Genomic DNA, 21,567 nt, shown 5'->3' with positions numbered 1-21,567 from the left:
GGAGCCTGGTGGGCTGCCGTCTATGGGGTCACCCAGAGTCGGACATGACTGAAGCGACTTAGCAGCAGCAGCAGCAGCAGCAGCGCTCCCCATACTGGCATACAGACAGGAATCACCTGGGAATCTCATTCCAGATTCCAATGCAGTGGGTCTCATTGGCCTGAGATCCTGCGTTTCATGAGAGCTCCCAGGAGATACTGCTGTTGCTGCTGCTAGTCCACGGACCAAAGTTGAGTGGCAAGGGGTCTTCATCCCCAGACCTACCGTTCCACGTGAGGGACTACTTTCAGTCCTTCATGTCCTTGCTGTTAGGGGAAACACTGACTGGAACTGCCCACTTTAGCCAGGCACCATAGTAATTATTTGCATGATTTATTTTATGAGAGGACGTCCTGGTAAAAACAAAACTAACAAGCCACCACCAACCAGAAGAATTTCGGGTAAGTCAAAAAGAGACACCACGTGTCCTACCAACCTCCCAGAATCCTCCTTGCTGGAATCCATCTTGGCTGAGTGATGCATGTGCCACCAGGAAGGACCCTCAATCAGAGTGATTGAGATCTGAGTGTTTCAATCAGTAACAACCCAGAAACTAGTCCCATCACCATAAAACCCAAAACTGCAAGCCATGTGGTGGAGCAGTCCTCCTGGGTTCCCTTACTCTGCTGCTCTCTGCCCAGGCACCCCTTCCCAATAAAGTCTCTTGCATTGTCAGCACATGTGTCTCCTCAGACAATTCATTTCTCAGTGATAGACAAGCCCACTCTCTGGCCCTGGAAGGAGTCCCCCTTCCTGCAACATTACAAGTTCCAGTCCAGGGTCCTGCATTATAATCACTCACTTGCACACACCCTCCTGTCCCTGTATCCACCTGCCATGTAGTCACCTATCTAAAGCCCAAGCCTAGCTTACAGTGGTGTTAGGATACTGTCCATGCTGATTAGGTGTACCTTCAGGCCCACTCTGCCAGTTGACCAAGCTCCAAACCCACCTTGCTATTCTTTTTTTTAATAATATGTATTTATTCGTATTTGGCTGTGCTGGGTCTTCCTTGCTTTGCAGGCTTTTTTCTCTAGTTTCGGGGAGTGGGAGCTACTCTTTAATTGGGGTGTGCAGGCTTCTCATTGTGGTGGCTTCTCTTGCAGTGGAGTAGAGGCTCTAGGGCACATGGGCTTCAGTAGTTGCAACACATGGACTCAGTAGTTTTGGCTCATGGATTCTAGAGCACAAGCTCAGGAGTCGTGGCACACAGGCTTAGTTGCTCCTCAACATATGGAATCTTTCCTGATTAGGGGTCAAACCCTGCATTGGCAGGTGGTTTCTTTACCACTGAGACACCAAGAAAGCCCCCACGCTGCTATTGCTGACTGCAAACCACATTTCTGCTTTGCCAGCTGGCTCTGGTCAGGTTCTTTCAATGGAGGCCTAGGAGGGAAACTGCAGGCTGGAGGAAAAAGAAGAGACTTGTCTTGGTTGACTTCCTGCTTGTTCCTGTGCTGTTGGTGTCACCTCCTCCTGCTTCTTCATCCGGGTAGCAGCAGTTGGAACATTCCAGAAACCTCAGTTGAATCCAGTTGCAGTTATTCCAACATTTGTAGAACCAGCCTCATTATCTTCTCCCCAACACCAGCTGAGCAGTGCCCCCTTCTCAGATATCAGCTTCCTGAGCCCCCTCCTTCAAGTGTCTACCTTCTAATAGGATCATCCTAGGAGTGGCAGCTACTTCCTGCAGTTGCTAGAGTTCTTATTTCACCCCTCAAGTTACCTAGTTTACAAACCTTTGTACCTGATTAACAATCCTTAGCGTGCTTTTTCCTGAGTGACCTGACCCCTCTCTTAGCAAGCCTTAGGGCTGCCTGCCAGTCCTCTAAGTAATTTTTTTTCACACCTCTGGCCAGAATGCCAGCTCCTCACCCCAAAACATCCTTCTCAACTGATGACCTCCGTTGCTCTCCTTTTGAAAACACAGAAGTAATCCAAAAAGAATTTTCAGATACACCCACCTACACACCTACCCATCCAGCAACATCTTTACCCTACTCTGCCTTCCCTCCTGTTACTATGGAAGAAGGGTCATAAGACCCCAATCTGAGATCAACCCCGGCACTAGGGCACTCATGTGGTATACTTCCATCTACTTGAGGACACCACTCCAATAGCCCTTACCCCCACCCCATGAAATCATCAATGTATACTTTCTTTGGATTTTTTCCCATCAGCACTTAACCATTCTTTAAAATCTCCCATCTTAGGACTTCCCTGGTGGTCCAGTGGTAAAGAATCCACCTTCCAATGCAGGGGGGCGCAGGTTTGATCCCTGGTTGGGAAGCCAAGAGCTCACAAAGCCACATGCTGCAACCACTGCGTCTGTGTACCACAACCCAAGAGAAGCTGGTGCTTCTCTCAGTTGAAGGAACAAAAGTTCCTCCTGCTGCAACTAAGACCCCAAGAGCTGTATCCAACTCTTTGCAACCCCCTGGACTATACAGTCCATGGAATTCTCCAGGCCACAATACTGGAGAGGGTAGCCTTTCCCTTCTCCAGGGGATCTTCCCAACCCAGGGATCGAACCCAGGTCTCCCGCATTGCAGGAGGATTCTTTACCAACTGAGCTATCAGGGAAGCCCAAGACCCAACGCAGCCAAAAATAAATATTTTTTAAAAGTTGACTGCTAATCTTATAAAAATATAATAATAAAAAAAACAAAACCTCCCATCTCAAAACAGAAAAAGCACTCTTTCAACCCGCAACATTTCCTGCCACATACCACCCCTTTCGGCTCCTGTCTGCTATGTACTGAATGTTTGTGTCCTTCCACATTCATAAGTGAGACCCTAGTCCCCAAAGCGATGGTATTTGGAGGCAAGTCCTCTGGGAAGTAATTAGATTTATAAGCGATCACGAGGGTGGGGCTTCATGATGGGACTGGCAAAGAAGACACCTGAGATCTGTCTTGCCCTGCGAGCCACAGGGAGAAGAGAGCCGACAACAAGCAGGAAAAGTGGCTGCACCAGGAGCCCCATCTGTCTACACCTGCTCTCAGGCTTCCAGCCTCACAACTGTGAGAAATTTCTGATAACCCAAAAATTTTGATATTTTTGTTACGGCCAATTTCCTTGGAAGTTTCCTCTGTGCACTGTCAATTTCTCTCCTCCCATTTCCTTTTGAACCCACTCGGGGCGGGGGAGGGTGGCCTTTTCAGACACACACACACCCCCACCAGCCACCAGGACAGCTCTCATCAAGGTCACTGGTGATGTCCTCCTGTTAAGAACTGGGGTTAGGTCCTGGTCTTCCTGCTTCTATTAGCATCTGATACCAGAGATCACTCGTCCTTGGTGACCCTTCTTCCCTGGTCCCCAGGACCTCAGTCTCTCCTGGTTCTCCTTCCACCTCTGGCCACTCCTCTGGCTCCTTGCTTCTCCCTCTCCTCCTCCCTGGACTTGACGGTCTACCGGAAACAAAGCCCCTCTCGTCTATCTACACTTGACCTTTGCCACGCTCCAAACACATACCTTTTTTTTTTTTTTTTTTGGCCTTGCCACAGGGCATGCAGGATCTTAGTTCCCTGACCAGGGATCAAACCTGCACCCCCTGCAGTGGAAGTGCCCAGTCTTAATCACTGTTCCACCAGGGAAGTCCAGACACATAACCTTAAATATGACTCCCCAAGTCTGTATGTACAGCATCCAGCGTGGACTCCTCTCTAGTCTAGAAGGTCAAGATGACCACCTTCACCCCAAAGATGCAACCCTCAACTCTCCATGCCCTTGCCCCCACTCTCCATCCTCAGCCTCACCCCAATCCTGCATCCCTTCCTCTCCACCCACATTGGTCTTCCATTCCTTCCTTCACATTTATTCCAACTTCTGGGACCTTGTACTTGCTGTTGGCTCAGCTTTGAACTCTTCCTGGCTTTTCTTGTGTCTCATTTCTTCTCATCCTCTAGGAGCTCTGCCCATCCATGGTTATCTAGTGTGTCTTCAGCTCCACCTCCTCCCAGCTGCCCTCCATCACATCATCCCGATTCTTCCTTCAGAGTATTTAACATAGTCTGTCATTGTATTTGTTGATTTGTGTACTTGGTGAACCTGGTTTGTCCATTTCTATGTATAGGGCCCATGGTGGATGCTCAGTAAATATTGCTACTACTCAAATAGTAAGGCTGTAAGGTGGTCAGGATTGGTGACTCAGATGGTAAAGAATCTGCCTGCAATGCAGGAGACCCAGGTTCAATCCCTGGGTCAAGAAGATCCCCTGGAGAAGGGAATGGCTACCCACTCCAGTATTCTTTCCTGGAGAATTCCATGGACAGAGAGGAGTCTGACTGGCTATAGCCATGGGGTTGCAGAGTCAGGACACAACTAAGCGACTGACACTTTCACTTTTTTGAAAGATGGTCAGGATTAGTTGAGATAATACAAGTAAAAGAGCTTTGAATAGTACCTTGACCTGTAAACACTGGCCACTGTTACTAGGACTTGGAGCTCAAGGGCTGGAGAGGACTGTTCTAGCGTTACTTAGGCAGGTTGATAGGGAGTCCAAGGCTCCTTTAAGGAGGAGGTGAACATTCATGTTCCAGTTCTTTTGCCTTAGTCACATAGGCTGTACAAGCAACAATGTGTCTTGCTCATGCTTTCCTTAAGCCTTGTGTAACAATGTATCTTGCCTGAGAGCTGGCTTTTCTTTAGATCTGGAGCTAATCATTACAGAGCAGTAATACATCTTACTCATGGTGTGCTTTACTTAGGCTCTATGTTAATGATTATAATTGTAACAAATCTTGCCAAGGAACCTGTTTTCTCAGCAACACTGTATCTCTCCCAGAGGCATGTTGCCAGGAACCCATTCTCCCTGGCTAATCTTGTGTCAAAGTTATCTCAGGATGTATGACTTGGGAAAGGGTCTGGTAAAACTTTCAGTCTTGAGGTATTCTTTTTATCTGTTTTCAGCAGCCAGCTGAAAAGTGTATAATGCCCTGCTCAATCTAGCAAAGTGGGTCCTCTTCCTACCCCCTTCTGATGTCTACGTCAGAAGCTGTCTCTGTTCTTTTATTTCAATAAAATCTCTGCTGCACAAAGCTCTGAGTGACTGAGACTGCATCTTTGGTTCTGGAGTGAAACCTCCTTCAGAGACCACAAACTCGACACCTACCACCATAAGCTATCAACCCTGAAAAGAATAGGTATTTCCTGCCTAGAATTCACTTCCTTTCTTCTCCCTTCCAAACTTCTAGTCATCTTTCAAAACCCAGCTAGAATATTATCTCCTAGTTTTTTCTAACTGATTCAGTTCAGTTCAGTTCGGTCACTCAGTCGTTTCTGACTCTTTGCGACCCCATGAATCGCAGCACGCCAGGCCTCCCTGTCCATCACCAACTCCCGGAGTTCACTCAAATTCACATCCATCGAGTCGGTGATGCCATCCAGCCATCTCATCCTCTGTCATCCCCTTTTCCTTCTGCCCCCAATCCCTCTCAGCATCAGAGTCTTTTCCAATGAGTCAACTCTTCACATGAGGTGGCCAAAGTACTGGAGTTTCAGCTTTAGCATCATTCCTTCCAAAGAACACCCAGGATTGATCTCCTTTAGAATGGACTGATTGGATCTCCTTGCAGTCCAAGGGACTCTCAAGAGTCTTCTCCAACACCACAGTTCAAAAGCATCAATTCTTCGGCGCTCAGCTTTCTTCACAGTCCAACTCTCACATCCATTCTAACTGATTAGTATGATTTAATTGAGCACCTTCCATGGGTCAGGCTGTGGCTTGACTCTGATTTCTGGGACGGGGGCGGGGGCGGTGGCGGGAGCAGAGATGGGGGCTGCTCTCCAGGAGCTCAGGACGGCATGTGCAGAGAAAGGCAATTTGGAGAAAATCACCCTGGGTGAAACAAGTATACAGCAGGCCAAGAAAGGCAGAGGGGCCCAAGTGGAAAGGCTCAGCGCATCCTCTCTCACTCTTTCCCTCCCAAACCTACCTCTTCTTGGGGCACTCCGCTGCTGATGGGGCTGGGGTCTTAATTATTTGGAGGCTTGAGACGTGCATTTCACTTCATTGAAGCCTGCCCTGATCACCGAGAGGTCCCCTTGTTCTAACCCACCTCCGAGGCTCTGAGAGGTCGGAAACTTGGCCGGGGGCCCCCAACCTGCCAAACGCAGCCCTGGCATGCCAAGCCCTCTCACGTGCATCCCAAGCCAAGAGTGGGAGGGGCGGATGCTGCTCTCGGGCTCCCTCAACTGCCCGTTGAGGAAATAGGACCGCGCAGACCAACTCCTGTCCCGGCCAAGTCCGACCCGACAGAGCCAGCCTGGCCGAGGGGCCATACATCCCTGAGGAGCCCGCAGCCAGGGCCCTCGGGCCCCGCTCTGTGCGGCGCTCCGGCGACTCTGGGCTCGGGGCTCTGTCATCCCGGGCGGGATCCAGTCCAAGTTTCGAACCCTAGCCCCACGGAGTCGTTTCCAGCCGCGCGTTCCCGCCACACTCCTCCTCCGGGCGTGGAGTACAGTGGCCGTGGCCGTGGCTGTGACCAGGGCCCTGGGTCAGAGCGGCGGAGGAGCTCGGAGTTCATTCGGTGCAGACCCTCGCGGCGAGGCAGCAGCCGCCGGCCTGGGAAAGGTGGACCGGAGCACCGGGGGAGGGGGGGGGGGGGGGGGGGTGGAAGGGGTGCCGCCTGCGGGTCACCCAGAGGACACCGGCAGGAGAATTCCTGAGGTGGGAGTAAGGGGAGGTTGGGTGGGGGGTAAAGAGGGAGGCTGGGCGTTGGGTAGGATGCACTGACTGACCTTCCAGGGGCCGCCTTGGAGAAGTGGGAGGACGCACAGGATCTGGCCTCTATGCGCGCCTCCTGCCTATCCTCCCCGCCCCGGCGCGCTAGCCCCCAGCCCCGAGCCCTAGCTGCCCCGCCCTCCGCGATCTCTGGACGCCGCCAAGGGTCCGGGCCGGACAGGTAAGGGGGACCGGCGCAGGGGAAGGGGGGCTGCGAATGCCGGCGCGGGCACGGTGAGAGCCCTCCCCAACCAAGGGCGCCCCACCGCCCTTCTGCGCTGTCCCTGAAGATGTCGGGAGCTATCTTCACGTCTCTGGAGGGCCCGGGCGCCCTGGACGGGACAAGCGGCCACCCCCTCGTGTGCCCGCTGTGCCACGCGCAGTATGAGCGCCCCTGCCTGCTGGACTGCTTTCACGAGTTCTGTGCCGGCTGCCTGCGTGGCCGCGCTGCTGATGGCCGCCTCGCCTGCCCTCTGTGCCAGTGAGTGCCTGGAAGCCCCAGAGGAGGGGAGGCTGGCTCCCTCTGGGAAGGGATCTTCGTGCTGGGAGGGCAAGACTCTCCGGGGAGAAGGCTGGGAGAGACTGTACCCAGCTGGTGCCTCTCTGCCAGAGATCGTGAAGGCTCCTGCCCATTTTACAAATCAGGGTAACTGAGACCTGGGATTATGACCCAAGGCGTCTCAAGATAAATCAGGGGGCAAGGGCAGGCTAGAGTGCCTGTGCTGTGGAATTGGATGCTGCTGGAGTAGGGGATCTCAGCTCAACGTCTGGACACTCCCAATGACTCACTTAGGGGTCCTTAAGTCTCAGGCCAAAGTAGCAAGTTGTGTTGGCTCAGCCTACCTGTGCACGTGTGCTCAGTTGCTCAGTCATGTCTGAGCCTTTGTGACCCCATGGACTGTAGCCCGCCAGGCTCCTCCTCTGTCCACAGGATTCTCCAGGCAAGAATACTAGAGTGGGTTGCTATTTCTAGGAGATTTTCCTGACCCAGGGATTGAACCCAAGCCTCCTTTGTCCCCTGCATTGCAAGTGGATTCTTTAACCGCTGGGCTACCAGGGAAGCTCAGGATACCTGGGGTGGCCCTGAATTTGCCTAATGCAGCGAGAGGGGCTTGAGGTGAGGCTTCTGCCTTTGACACCCTGAGTCGCCAACCCCCTCCCAGGATCCCTCCAGGGCTGGGAAGGGACCGGTCAGAGTGCGCACTGGCTGAAATATTTATAGATGTCAGGCCTGCAGGCACCCCACCTCCCACCCTATTTTTAGTTCCGCCTGGAATGTACGCAGTAGGAAGTGGGTAGGGAGCCTCGGGGAAGGGGCATCTGGAGCTTGGCTGAAGCTTCTCCACAGGCACCAGACGGTGGTGAAGGGCCCCAGCGGGCTCCCTCCAGTGGATCGGCTGTTGCAGTTCCTGGTGGACAGCTCAGGGGATGGCACCGAGGTGGTGCGCTGCGCCAACTGCGACCTGGAGTGCGGCAAGCAGGCAGGGGCACCCGGGGTGCAGTGGGGAGCGGAGGGTGCCAGGCTGCACCATGTCCTCAGAGGATCACCCAACAGCGGGCTCTCCAGCCCCTCTCTAAGGCACCTCCTATCCAAAACAGAGGCCCCACTTTACTGGTATGGAGACCGAACTCCAAAACAACTCACTTGAACCAGCAGTCTGTTAGGTGTGGGGGTTAAAGCCATTGGATTTGCGGGGAGTTTACTGGCCCCCAACTCAGGGCAGAGTTGTGAAATGGAACAAGAAGAGCAATCCATGCACAGACCTGGAGTCCCTCCAGGGTCCACTGCTACCTGGGTAGCCGCGAGCCGCTATCTGCAGCCAGAGAGGACAGGGGATGTGAGCCCACTGTGTTTTTGGGGAGAGGTCATCCTGAAGGACCTGGGAGTAGAGGCCAGGCTTCAGGCTGGACTGAGAAGTGCACAGGGGACTCTCTCCAGACTGTGGAAGCTGGTCTGAGGATTCCCGGAGGATGTTCCTACAGGAGCAAAAGGTCAGGGTGTGCTGGCAAGTTCTAGAATATGTGCTACCCAGAAGTATGAAGATAAGGAGCAGTAGGTGAGAGGCGGGATGTAGGGAGAGCTTGGGGAGGAAATGGCCTTAAATGCCAAAGAAGTTGGGGGTCTGTGTTTTCATAGCCATTCCTGGGATCGATGCCTTGGACTCTCAGCCACAGGGAAGGGCACCTGCAGACCTTCACCCCTTTCCCCCTCCCAGTCAAGTCTCAACTCCAAATAGCTGGGGTGAACACAGCCATGTGGCTCCTATTGAGGGTGCCAAGAGGGGCTTGACAGGTCTTGCCCACGGGCACACATACGTTTCTGTTGTAGGTTAAATATTTTGCAAATACAGTATCTGCCCTCCCCACAACCCTGGGGAACCCCCTCCTCAAGCCCAGACCGGGTACCTCCCCCTTACCTATTCTCTGAGCCTCGATATTCTCATCTGTAAACTGGGGATACAGAGCGCTGCGCGTCGGGTTTACACGAAAGGGCTGCCGGCGGCCCTGCCCCTGCCGGAGACTCGCAGATGCGCAAAGACCGGCTTCCAGTTCACCGGCGGACTGAGCCCGAGCTCTGTCCGCAGGACGCGGAGACCACGTACTTCTGCAACACGTGCGGGCAGCCGCTCTGCGCGCGCTGCCGCGACGAGACGCACCGGGCACGCATGTTCGCGCGCCACGACATCGTGGCCTTAGGTCAGCGCAGCCGCGACGTGCTCCAGAAGTGCAGTGAGTGCGGCGTGCGGGGACGGGGCCGGCGCTGGGCGGGGATGGGGACGGGCGCTGGCCGGCGCCCTCACCGCCGCCCCCGCCGCAGCGCTGCACGCCGAGCCCTATGTCCTGTTCTCCACCGACAAGAAGTCGCTGCTGTGCATCCGCTGCTTCCGGGACATGCAGGGGTGGGTAGAGGGCGCAGGAGGTGAGGGGCTGGCGAGCGTCCCAGAGCGGGGCTCACGCGCGGGGTCCCTGCAGGGAGAGCCGCGTCCACTGCGTGGACCTCGAGTCAGCTTACGTCCAGGGCTGCGAGAGGCTGCAGCAGGCGGTGCTGGTGAGCGCGGGCTGCCGGGCGCGCCGAGGCCGGGGCTGGGAACGCGCGCCCCCAGGAGGCTGAGGCCGCCCTGTCCCCAGGAGGTGAAGGCCCTGCAGACCGCCACACGAGAGGCCATCGAGCTGCTGCAGGCGATGGTGGAGGAAGTGCGACGCAGCGCGGCAGAGGAGGAGGCCGCCATCCAGGCCCTCTTCAGCAGCATGCAGGTGAGGGGTAGGGGAAACTAAACAGCCACAGCCCAGAATCCTTATCAGCGTTTCCTGACTGGGGCCCAGGCCTGCCCCAGCCCTTCTAGAGATTCCAGTGTAGCAAGCACTGAACTACTTTCAGGAGTTAGTTAGTTGGTGATGGACAGGGAGGCCTGGTGTGCTGCGATTCATGGGGTCTCAAAGAGTCGGACACGACTGAGCGACTGAACTGAACTGAACTGAAGGGCCTGCCCTAGGCTGGGGCCGGTGATGTGATGTGGTCAGGGAAGACTTCCCATAGGAGGTGACATTGAAGATGAGGCTGCCGGTGCTCCCAGGCGGGGTAGCAGAGCTTGTGGGATGGAGGAGAGCCAGCCTAAGCAGCTGTGTGGCTGGGGCCCAGGAGCCTGGGAGAGTGCTGGGAGGGGGCAGGGCCGAGTCTGCCCAGTCACTTAGTGGACTGTCCCTCCCAGGACAAACTGTCAGAGAGGAAAGCGCTGCTGCTGCAGGCCGTGCAGAGGTGAGTGGTGGCAGGGTCTCCACCCTCTGCCCCTTGACCTCCAGACACCAGCTGGAGCCTAGGCCAGCCCCATCCCACCCTAAGAGCAAGACATCCAGGTGTCCACCCTGTCAGGGGGAAGGCAAGGTGGCTCAGGGAAGGGGAGACAGGGAAGGATGCATAAAGCGGGAGGGGAGATGGAACCACCCAGTTCTGAAGCCCCACCCAGGTGGGGGTGGGCAGCCCTCCTCTTGGAGATGAGGCTGCCTGCCCCTCCCCCAGCCAGTATGAAGAGAAGGACAAGGCCTTCAAGGAGCAGCTCTCCCATTTGGCCACTCTGCTGCCCACCCTGCAGGTAAGGGCAGCTGGGGGCGTGGGGCTGGGCACCCCACCCGGGCACTGAGCAGTGTCCCTCTTGCAGGTTCACCTGGTCATCTGCTCTTCCTTCCTCAGCTTGGCCAACAAGGCCGAGTTCCTGGACCTGGGCTATGTGAGTGCCCCCAGCTCCTGGGTCCCCCCTCCCCAGCAGGAACCCACTGTGCACAAGTGAGACCCCCACCTCAGGGCTGGGCAGCTTGTTACCTGGAGGCTGGCCACCTCCTCCACATCGTCATCTACAAACTACTTGGGGGCCAGTGGAGCCCTTTTAAAAGGACAGCAGGGAATTCCCTGGTGGTCTACAGTGGTTAGGATTCTGCAAGGTTCGGTCCCTGGCGGAAGAACTAAGATCCCCCAAAGCCACCAGTGCAGCCAATGAATAAATAAGAGGACAAGCAGAGCCTGGAGGGAGCATAAACCTCCTCCCCTAAAACGCAGTCTACTGAAGTCCAGACATCCTAACCTTTCCTGTCGATTTGGGGTGGGGGAAGTTGGGGTGGACATCCGGTCAATCCCAGGGAGGATCGGAAGGCAAGTAACCGTCCTAAAGGCAGACTCACCCTCCGGGCCCCTCCCCTCAGTGTCACCCCCTCCCGCACCCACCCACCTGAGAGCCCTCCCCTTTCCCCCTCCCCGGCCGCAGGAGCTGATGGAGAGATTGCAGGGCATCGTCACGCGGCCACATCGCCTGCGGCCGGCACAGAGCAGCAAGGTGCGTGGGGGCGTGGTGTGGGCCGGGGGCGGAGGCACGGGCCGAGGACGCAGAGTGGGCCAGGGAGACGGGGGCATAGGGTGCGCCGCTGGCGGGGGCGGGGGCGCGGGCCCGCAGGGTAGGGACCTACCTCACGACCTTATCCTGCCACCCAGATCACCAGCGACCACCGCGCTGAGTTCGCGCGCTGCCTGGAGCCGCTACTGCTGCTGGGGCCACGCCGGGCGGCGGGTGCCGGGGGTGGCACTAGCACGTGAGCCGCGAGGGCGCCGGCCCGAGAACGGGGAGGCGGGAACAAGATTTCCATTGCGGGGGTGGGGGCAGGCTTTCCCAGCTCACCAAGCTCCCGGCCGCGTCTGAGCACCTACTGACCTCCAAGCGGGAGCCTGCCCAGCCTGAAAGCAGCCATCCTGGTCGGAAGCCCACGGTAGACTGGGCTTAGAACCGGGTCAGGGGTAAACAGGAGGACTCAAGGGCTGCCCCCAACCGTAGTTGTGCACCTGGATTGGGGTGTCTAAGCCCTGAAAGGAAGGGTATCTTAGAGTGGAGTCTGGGTCACCAGAAGCTGCAGGGGGTCTGACTTCTGGGAATGGGGGGCAGTCTAAAGAGCTGGAGATCCCTAGGAGTTAGGAGAAATGCCTAAGCTGGGGTTGTCTGCCAAGGGTCCCAGGGCCCCAGGCACAGGAGACTGGGTATCAGGCCAAATTTTCAAGGTCCTGCGTGTGTGCATGAACTTACGGTGTGCTGGGGACCAGCCTTGAGGACATCCTGATAGACTCTTCTGCACACTGGCGTCACCCTCAGGATTTTTAAAAATACCCTGCTGATGTCACTGGTCTTGGGTGGACAAAACCTGGCATCAGGTTTATTGGGGGCCCCTGCGTGGTTCTGGTGTGCTGCCTGGGGTAAGAGGCTGGGGGAAAGGAGGACCCTCTGGACCCCCACGGCCACATCCACACAAGTTCTCTCCCCAGGCTCACAGGGGGCTTGGGCCCCAAGGTGCTGAGGGGGCCCGGCTGCCCTTCCCCAGTGGGGAAGATGTTGGGGTCACCGGTCCAAAAGCCCACACTGCACCGGTCCATCAGTACCAAGGTGCTGCTGGCGGAGGGCGACGACTCACCCTTCACGGAGCACTGCCGCCACTACGAGGACTCCTACCGGGTGAGCGGGCTGGGATGGGCCAGCGAGGAAAGGCCCCACCCCTTCGAGCCAAAGTGCAGTGGCCAAACCTCATCCGGCCACCAGGGCTGCCAGGCACCCCTCCACCGAGGCCCCCACAGTGCACCCAGCCTGCAGGGCACACAGGCACACACCGGTCTCTCTGCTCCCCAGCGCCTGCAAGCAGAGATGCAGAACCTGAAGGACCAGGTACAGGAGCTGCACCGGGACCTCACCAAGCACCATTCGCTCATCAAAGCCGAGATCATGGGCGACATCTTACACAAGGCCCTGCAGGTGGACGCCCAGATTGCCTCGGAGTATGCTTCCGTGGAGGGCCTGAGAGCAGTCTTTCAGGAGGTAGCCACTCCCAAGGCACCTCTCTGTCCTGTAGCCCCACCTGTCAGCATGTCGGTGGGCTACCCCCAGACAGGAAGTGGGTGGGGGGGACCTTGGCCTGGGGCCCCAGGAGGCCCTCACAGGCTCTGGAACCTGGTCTCTGCTGCCTGGAACCCAGGAACTTCCTGGGAGCACCCTGGAACCATGGGAACTGCCTGGGAGCACCCTGTGGTTCTGAGCAGCTAGAGGACAGAAATGCCACCAATGGAACTTCCAACTCGGCCATGTGCAATATCCAACTTACTTTCTCTTTCAGATTTGGGAGGACTCCTACCAGCGGGTGGCTAACGAACAGGAGATATATGAAGGTCCTGGGCAGCTGCTGCTGAGTGCTCCCCCTCCACATGCTTTCAGGGGCAGGAAGCCAGTTACCCAATAACCAGATTGAACTCCCAAGCTCTTATTTATTTGGCTGTGCCAGGTCTTAGTTGTGGTATGGAGGATCTAGTTCCCCGACCAGGGATCAAACCCAGATCCTCTGCATTGGGAGTGTGGAGTCTTAGCCACTGGACCACCAGGAAGTCCCCCACTTAGTTCTTGACTCACAGCTTCTAAGTGACCCCCCCAAAATATATCTGAGGTCAGAATTCAGTAAGTAGGATGACTTTAGGAATCTTACCTCATGCTTTAATTAGAGGTAATCACTCAAATAGTTGGGATATTTACATGGATTGAGGCTGGAGAGTGAGGATCTGAAGCCAACAAGACCTAATGCTCTGGCCTGGGCCCCCACAGCCCAGCTCCATGACCTTCTCCAGCTGAAGCAGGAGAATGCCTACCTGACCACCATCACCAAGCAAATCACGCCCTACATCCGCTCCATTGCCAAGGTGAAGGAGCGACTGGAACCCAGGTGAGACTGGAGGTATTCTGGGGGAACCAAGATACTTCAGGATGTGGATAGAGAAAGTGCCACACCTTTGGAAGAGCCCCTATCAGGGAAGTGGGCCAGGTCATGATCTGGGCAGGTCAGGTGCTGGACCTCTGCTAAAACACAGAATGAGTGGGCTGCTCTGAGTTTCTGCTTCTAGACACACAATCACCCACCTCTTTACACTTTGGGGGTGAAATGAGGATCTTCAGCTAATCTAGGCAGCAGGACACAGAGGAGAGAGAACTTCCCCAGCCCATGGTTAAGCCAAGTCTAGATGGGGACCTGGACCAGACTCTAAGCACCATCCTTGGGCACCGGAAGTGTTACAGGGGCAGAGGGTTTCTTGGTGGCAAGTCCACAATGTGCCTGCCTCTCAAGTCACAAGCCCCAGGGTGGTTGCCCTGTAGCACTGGTACACAGTGGTCAGCCTAGATTCTCCTTCTACCACCCTCCAGGGGACTCCATTTGCCTTGCTCCAAAGTGAGATCTCCTGATTCCAATATGCCACGTGTCCTCGTTCATGATTTGGTGGAGCCTATCCTCCAAACAGCATCTTGAGAGGATGGGACAGACATGTTTTGAACAGCACAAGTCTGCTGTATTTTTCTTTCTTTCTATCTTGATCATACTGTGAAACATGTGGGATCTTATTCCCAACCAGGGACTGAACCCTTGTCCCCTGCATTGGAACCCTGGAATCTTAACCACTGGACCTTCAGGGAAGTTCCTGTAGTATCTTTATTCTGCCTTTGTGCTTGACTGACTGATAGTTTTGCTGGGTATTGAATTCTAGATGGAAATTCTAGATTGGAAATTATCTCCTTTAAAGGCATTGCTCTATTGTCTTCTAGCTTCCAAGGTTGTCTTTGAGAAGTTTGAAAGCATTTCGATTCTTAACCCTTGTAATGTGACCTACATATTCTCTTTAGAAGCTTGTGGAATCTTCTCTGCTGCCAGTGTTATAAAATTTCACATTCTTGCAGGTCTAGCTATAGTCCACGGGGTTGTAAAGAATAGGACGTGACTTAGCAACTAAACAATAGCAAATGTTCTATCCATTGGGTACCAGTGGATCCTTTCAATCTGGAAATATGTGTTGTCTGGGTATATTCCTTTTTGAACTGGTTAATTGATTTTCTCCACTTTTTTCCTCCACTTTCTGAAATTCTTATTGAATACTGGCCTTCTGTGGCTGGTCCTCTGATTTACCTTCTCTTTTCAGTCCTTTTTATCCATCTCTTCATTAATCTGCCATACTTTCTGGGAGATTTCTTCATTTATCTTCCAATCTTGCCTATTTAGTTCATTTTGGAATAAAATTTCCAAGAGCTCTTTTATTAAAAATATATATATATTTATTTATTTGGCTGCACCGGGTCTTAGTTGCAGCACATGGGATCTTAGATCTTCATCACTGCATGTGTGATCTTTAGTGGTGGCGCTTGAACTCTTAGTTGTGGCAGGTGGGACCTAGTTCCCAGACCAGGGATTGAACCCATGCTCCCCGCACTGAGAGCACAGAGACCACTGGGCCCCCAGGGTAGTCCCCAAGAGCTCTTTTAAATGTTATAAATTGGCTTTCATTTCCAAAGAGGTGTTTTTGGTACCCTGACTGCTCTAGTTACATAGCATTCTGTTGTTTCATGGACACGATATCTAACCCCTTTGGGAGCTGATAGATTTTTGTGCTTTTTTTTTTTAAGTTTCCTTCCCCACCGCCACCGCCCCCCGCTCCCGCCCCTCGAAGGCCGTTCCCTCCAAGTTACTTTTTGTTTCGGTTTCTACATTCCATGTTAAAGGCTTTTCTCAGATGTCAGGGAATCTTTGATTGCCTCTTCATGTTAGGAGTGAGGTGGGGGAGAGCAGGCTCGAGCTCTGAGCACGTGGGTCATGTGAGGCATCTGGATAGGTGGGGTTTTTTGTTTTGCCTTTTTTTTTTTCTTTCTACTTTTAGCGTTCTGGGTCTTCATGGCTGCTCAGGCTTTTCTCTGGTGGCAGAGAGCAAGGGCTGCCCTCTAGTTGCCGTGAGCAGGCTTCTCACTGAGGAAGCGTCCATTGTTGTGGCGCATGGGCTTAGTAGTTTCAGCTCCTGGCCTCTAGAACACAAGCTCAGTAGTTGTGGAGCGCAGGCTTAATTGCTGTGCAGCATGTGGAATCTTCCCAGACCAGGAATCAAACCCGTGTCTCCTGAATTGGCAGGAGGATTCTTTACCACTGAGCCACCAAGGAAGCCCCATGATTAATTTTTTTTAATGCCCCAATGTCAGTTTTAGATCTTTGCCCAGTTTCCTTCCTGGAAGGTCACCATGTGGATCATCTGTCTGCACACCTAATTTTCTGGTTTTCAGTAGTTCTCACCTGTGTGTCTTACCCTCCTGGAGACTAACCTTTCAGAATTCAGGGTTGGGGGGATGCAGCTGTTCAGAGGTAGGGATCTTAACCTTCACTGTCCTATTTCAGTCCCACCCCCTGAGTTGCAGAGGCAACAGGGCTGCCTGTTCCTGGGGCCCCCGGGGATTCTGTGGTGGGAACTGGTGGGACCTCAGCTTCTCAGGTCTGCTGAATTAGTGGACACTTGTCTACTGCTCTCCAGCTTCCAAATTTTGCTGTTATTCTTTCCTGCTGTCAGCCTGGAGAGGACTTCCGCCCTCATTGTTTTGGTCCCTTTACTAGTTTTAGTGAGTTTGGGGAAGGAGGACAATCAAGAGTGTGTGTGCACAATTGCTGTATTAATCCAGAACTGCCAAGCCACTTTTAATTTTTTTTAATTTTATTATTTTTTAAAATATTTATTTACATATTCCTTTTTGGCTGTGCCGGCTTTTCATTGCTGTGCAAGGGCTTTCTCTAGTTGCGGTGAGCAGGGGCTACTTTCTAGTTGCTGTACTTTGGGCTTCTCATTGGGTTGGCTTCTCTTGTTGTGGAGCACGGGCTCTAAGAGCATGGTTCGTCATGGTTCTTCATTAGTTGTGACCCATGGGCTTAGTTGCCCTGTGGCATGTGGGATCTTCCCAGATCAGGGATCGAACTAGTGTCCCCTGCGTTGCAAGGCGGATTCTTAATCACTGAACCACCAGGGAAGCCCCAAGCCACCTTTTAAGTGACTACTTTAACAAGTCACACTGAGTGGTTGCACTCATCATACTTTTTGCAGTTTTTTAAAAATATTAACTTATTTAGCTGCCCTGGGTCTTAGTTGTGGCATGTGGGACCTTCATTGCAGCATGCTAACTCTTAATTGCAGCATGTGGGATCTAGTTCCCAGACCAGGAATCCAACTCAGACTTCCTGCATTGGGAGTGAGGAGTCTTAGCCACTGGACTGCCAGGAAAGTCCTCCTTTTGCAGAGTCTTGATCAAATCCCTGTCCACCCAGGACTAATGACAGTGTCCTCCTAGGCTAACATTCAGTGCAGTTTACTCCAGATACTGTGTGATTCCATTTATAGAACCTCAAAACCAAGCTGAACTAACCTCTGGTGTTACAGTCAGGATGGGCGTAATCCTGGGGGCCTCTGAGTGGAGGTGACATCGCGGTGTCACAGACCCCACTTGTTCACACCGTGTGCCCGTTCTAAGCCATGCTTTTTCTGTGGGCATCCTTCCCCTTCCATGTGCCCTGCTTTGGTGAGCAGTTGGCTGCCAGTAGTATGCTCCTGCCCACCTGCAAGGGGCAATACCCTGGCAGTCACACCTCTGTAGGGAAGTGGCATCTGTGGTTGGTGTCACTGAATAGAAAGGGGCTCAGGCTGAAGCCCAGCTCCTGGGGGTTTGGGGTGAGCAGGGAGGCTGCCCCTCCCCCTCTTCATGGACCACTTTGCAGGTATCTAGAGTTTCCCTCTGCCTCCTCCCCTCCCAGTGCTGGGAACCCCCTTCAACCCCACCTCCTGGATATGCTCTTATTCCATCATCAGCGACGTTCCAGCTACATTCTTTGACCTTGGAGCAACGATCATGAGCCTGGACTGTCACCTTCATCTGGCTCTTCTCCTGCTTCTGAGACACTCCACCTTCCCAGCTTCCCTCCGACCCTTCCAGCTAGTCCTTCTTAGTACCTTCGGCTCGGCTCTGCCTCCTCGGCTCAATTCCCAAATGTCAGTTTTCCCCAGAGCTCAGTCTCAGGCACTCTTCTCATCCTGCACCCTCTCTTAAGGACCTTCACCCAGCTCGCCGCACCCCTCCCCCCAGCTTTAAACCCCCATGTAGAACTTCCCTCACTGTCCACTGGTTAGGACTCTGTGCTTCCACTGCAAGGGGCATGGGTTCTATCCCTGCTCAGGGAACTAAGATCCCACATGCTGCATGGTGTGGCTCCCCAATTTTTTTTTTTAAACTCCAAACCCCATGGTGTTTCAGATGACCCCCCAACCCACTGCCCCAGCACAGACCCACCCAAGTTCCAGACTTATCTTCAAGTACCCCTTCCTGGGGTTCTGCGCTTCGATGTCTCAGGGCACCCCAAACTCCACAAGGACCCAAAGCTCAGTTTCCTTCTCCTGAACAAGCTACTCCCGTCTCATCTCAGTGCAGGCATCACAGTCACGCAGGCGCTTGAGTTAAAAGCTCAGAAGACAGGATTCCCCTCCTTCACTCACCTCCATTGCTAACCCCTCCCCACATCCTGTTGACTCAGCCGTCATGGTCCACCTGCTCTGTCTCCATTGGGGCCCCCAATCCAAGCCACTGTCAACTGCCTCCCCACCCCAGCCCCTCCAGCAGGTCACGGTCAGTGTGGCCTGGGGCCTGAGAGTCCTTTTGGGACCCTCCCTGCCCACCTCTGTCCTTGTCAGCCCCTCCCCACACCTGTCACGATGGCCTTTTGGTTCTGCAAAGAAGCTGGACTGGCTCCCACTTCCCCACCTCTGCCTGGAATGTTGTTGCTTCAGCTTGTTCCAGGGACCATGTCACCCAGGCCTCAGCTTGAGCATCGGCAGGGAGGCCTTCCCGAACCCTCCTATTGAAAGCAGGTCTTGCTCAACAGTCACTCCCCCCATTCGGACCTGCGGTGCCCCACCTTGGCATGTCTCCCTGACCAGAACAGGGCTCCCAGGAACACAGGGCCCAGCCTTTTTCGTCCACTGTTATGGCCTTGGCCCCCAGTAAATATCTGAGGCCCAAAGCCTGAGGAGGGTCCTGAGGGTGTGCTCAGGTTAGGGTTTGTGCCATGAACCTGAGCACACGCACCGGGCCGGCTCCGCACTGGGCTGGCTGTGCTGCATCCAGACCCCGGGAACTGCTTTCTGTCTCGCAGGTTTCAGGTCCCTGTGGATGAACCATCAGACCATCCACAAAACACGCATGATGATGGTGTGAATGCCGAGGCTCCGGCCAGGTAAAGCGGGTCTTCTCAACATGAGCAGGCAAATGATTTAATCTCAGAGACAAACACAGATGATAAGGACAGACTTTGAGTTTTCTTTTGGTCCCTGCTTGCCACTGACCAGCTCTACACCCTTGGCTGGGCCTCCGTGTGTAAATTCTGGGGTCGGAGAGGTTCTTAATCTGGGTGGTGCCTTCAAACCAGTGATCTCGTAGATGACAGATATGACTTGGATGGACATGACCAGAGTTTTGTAACCACAGATGGCCATGGCTGCCACCTTCCTTCCCCACACACCTCTGAGCACCCTGGCTCTTACGCCATGTGACTCAAGGAAAAGTGATTGAGGGTTATTTCTTCCTTCATTGGAGCCACAGAGTTTGCCAACATACTTGCCAGAGGGAGAAAAGAATGTACAGTAACAGAGCGTCACTGTCACAAACAGACCTTCTCGTGTTTCACTGGAGTTGTAGAAAATCGGAGCTAAGAGGGCCTGTGGGTGGGGAGAGGTTAGCTGTGTCCAAAGCCACCGTGGGGTTGGTGACAGAACAGAAAGCAGCCCCAACCACTCCAGGCTTGGAGTGCCTGGAGTGGTTGCTTCAAGGGAGGGTGGACTCAAAGAGCAGGGTCACAAGCCTCTGAAACGGTCTGAACTGTGGACGTTTTTGCAGCTAGAAGTCTTAGAAGCGAGATGAGTCCTTTAGGAGACGACGTGGTTCTGGTTCTGCTGTGGTCACCCCCTGGTGCCCTTTGGGAAGGCTTGCTGTTCTAAAAGCCTCTGCCTGGGTGGATTTTAGCGCTGGGACACAAAGGAGATGGGGACAGGAGCGGAGAGGGGAGTCATGCCTAGTGTTTCTTTAGGAGCGATCCAGTAAGTGTTGCAGAGAAGAAGGAGAAGAACTTAGAGCTGAGAAACAGCCGAGCTCTGGGGGGCCTTGCAGAGGAGCCTCCACTGAAAAACAAAGATGCACACAGACCCAAATCAAAAAACGGGGGTGATGTCCCCACCTGGAGGGAGCACCCAGCTTAGCCTGGGACCAGTTCCAGGGTCAAGCACTTTGCAACAAGCCAATCAAGGCCAGGAGAGTGAAGAAAAGACAGTTCCTTTTTTTTTTTTTTTTTTTAATTTGTAATCATTTATCATCAATAAAACCCAGACACTCCAGCAGATCCCTATTTCAGGTTCTCTGGTTTAGGCTAGACTTCTCATGGTTCAGCGTCCTGACCCTTATCACAGTGGCTCCAGGAGGCAGCCCAGTTCACCCTGCACCTCCCTGTGTACTGGGCTGTGAACTCCTGCCAGGGTGCACCCTCTGAATTTCATGAACGAGCCTCTTGGACTAACCCACTGGGCAGCACCTACTCTGCCTCAGAGGAAGCCTGTTCCTTCTGAACCACAGCCCTGCTGTTAGCTGGAAAGTTCTACCCCATTGTGATCCTAGTGCTGACTCAGCCAAGGGGAAAAACCTTCGCTCCAGCTTTTCTCACTGTGGGGCCTAGGCTGAGCTCATAAAGCGAAGAAAGAGCGCCTCTGTCCCCACGTCCCTCTGGCCGTCCCCACCTGCTGTCACCCTCCCGTGCGCCTCTGATGATGCTGAAGCACAATTCACCCGCAGCTTTGCTCCCGTGGTTTTTCATTCTTACCCAGTAGCTTTTTGTCAAGTGGAACTTAAACAGAACACTTAAACATGAAAATTAACCTGCAAGACCCTGATGCTGGGAAAGATTGAGGCAGGAGAAGGGGGCGACAGAGGATGAGATGGTTGGATGGCATCACGGACTCAAAAAACATGAGTTTGAATAAGCTTCAGGAGATAGTGAAGGACAGATAAGCCTGGCGTGCTCCAGTCCACAGGGTCACAGAGTCCGACACGACTGAGCAACTGAACAACGACCCACATGACCTAACATTCAAAGTTCTGGAGGCAGAATGATGCCGAGAGTCACATCTTAAATACCAGCTTGATTTAGTGACTCAGGTGGCTTTCATGCGCCAGGTGGGCCTGCAGGTCAACACACTGGTCACATCAGCACCCAAGGTCTGCATACCTGCTGCGTGCACCCAGGTCCCATCCCAAAGCACCACAGACCTCCACCGTGGGGGAGGGAGGGGCGGACCTCTACAGTGGTGGGGGAGTGTGGACAGGAGGAACACACCGCTCAGAGGGAGGAACTCAGGACAGAACCAAGGAGGCAGACACGTCTGACTTTATGCTGTAGGTTCT

The 21,567-nt window shown here is 54.1% G+C and overlaps 1 protein-coding gene across 3 annotated transcripts; it reads left to right on the top strand.

The window, feature by feature from the left end:
* Positions 1-6,747: 6,747 nt before the first annotated feature.
* Positions 6,748-21,423, top strand: RNF207 (ring finger protein 207). 3 transcript variants are annotated; one of them, XM_019976524.2, is made up of 18 exons: positions 6,748-6,947; positions 7,057-7,247; positions 8,115-8,247; positions 9,352-9,496; positions 9,585-9,666; positions 9,740-9,815; positions 9,896-10,021; positions 10,477-10,523; positions 10,785-10,857; positions 10,924-10,992; positions 11,524-11,592; positions 11,748-11,845; positions 12,567-12,753; positions 12,925-13,110; positions 13,406-13,457; positions 13,885-14,002; positions 19,274-19,354; positions 20,204-21,423. In XM_019976524.2, the coding sequence occupies exons 2-18, from the start codon at positions 7,057-7,059 to the stop codon at positions 20,370-20,372; spliced, it is 1,902 nt and encodes a 633-aa protein (XP_019832083.2). In that variant the 5' UTR covers positions 6,748-6,947; the 3' UTR covers positions 20,373-21,423. The 3 variants fall into 3 exon arrangements, with proteins under 3 accessions (XP_019832083.2, XP_019832084.2, XP_019832086.2); XM_019976525.2 differs by lacking the exons at positions 8,115-8,247; positions 10,785-10,857 and having other exon boundaries at positions 6,752-6,947; XM_019976527.2 differs by lacking the exons at positions 6,748-6,947; positions 7,057-7,247; positions 8,115-8,247; positions 10,785-10,857 and having other exon boundaries at positions 8,420-9,496; positions 10,956-10,992.
* The last annotated feature ends 144 nt before the right edge of the window (positions 21,424-21,567 follow it).

The sequence above is a fragment of the Bos indicus genome, chromosome 16, assembly GCF_029378745.1.
Source record: "Bos indicus isolate NIAB-ARS_2022 breed Sahiwal x Tharparkar chromosome 16, NIAB-ARS_B.indTharparkar_mat_pri_1.0, whole genome shotgun sequence".
In the NCBI taxonomy this organism is placed as follows: domain Eukaryota; kingdom Metazoa; phylum Chordata; class Mammalia; order Artiodactyla; family Bovidae; genus Bos; species Bos indicus.
Note: the sequence above shows the minus strand (reverse complement) of the source record. Positions and strands in the feature narration are given on the sequence as shown.

Bases quoted from the DNA above. Each gene is read 5' to 3' on its own strand.
- RNF207 (XM_019976524.2), top strand. From the start codon at position 7,057: ATGTCGGGAGCTATCTTCACGTCTCTGGAGGGCCCGGGCGCCCTGGAC. The intron at 10,524-10,784 runs GTGAGTGGTGGC...CCCCTCCCCCAG, and splicing joins CTGCTGCAGGCCGTGCAGAG to CCAGTATGAAGAGAAGGACA. The intron at 11,846-12,566 runs GTGAGCCGCGAG...TTCTCTCCCCAG, and splicing joins GCCGGGGGTGGCACTAGCAC to GCTCACAGGGGGCTTGGGCC.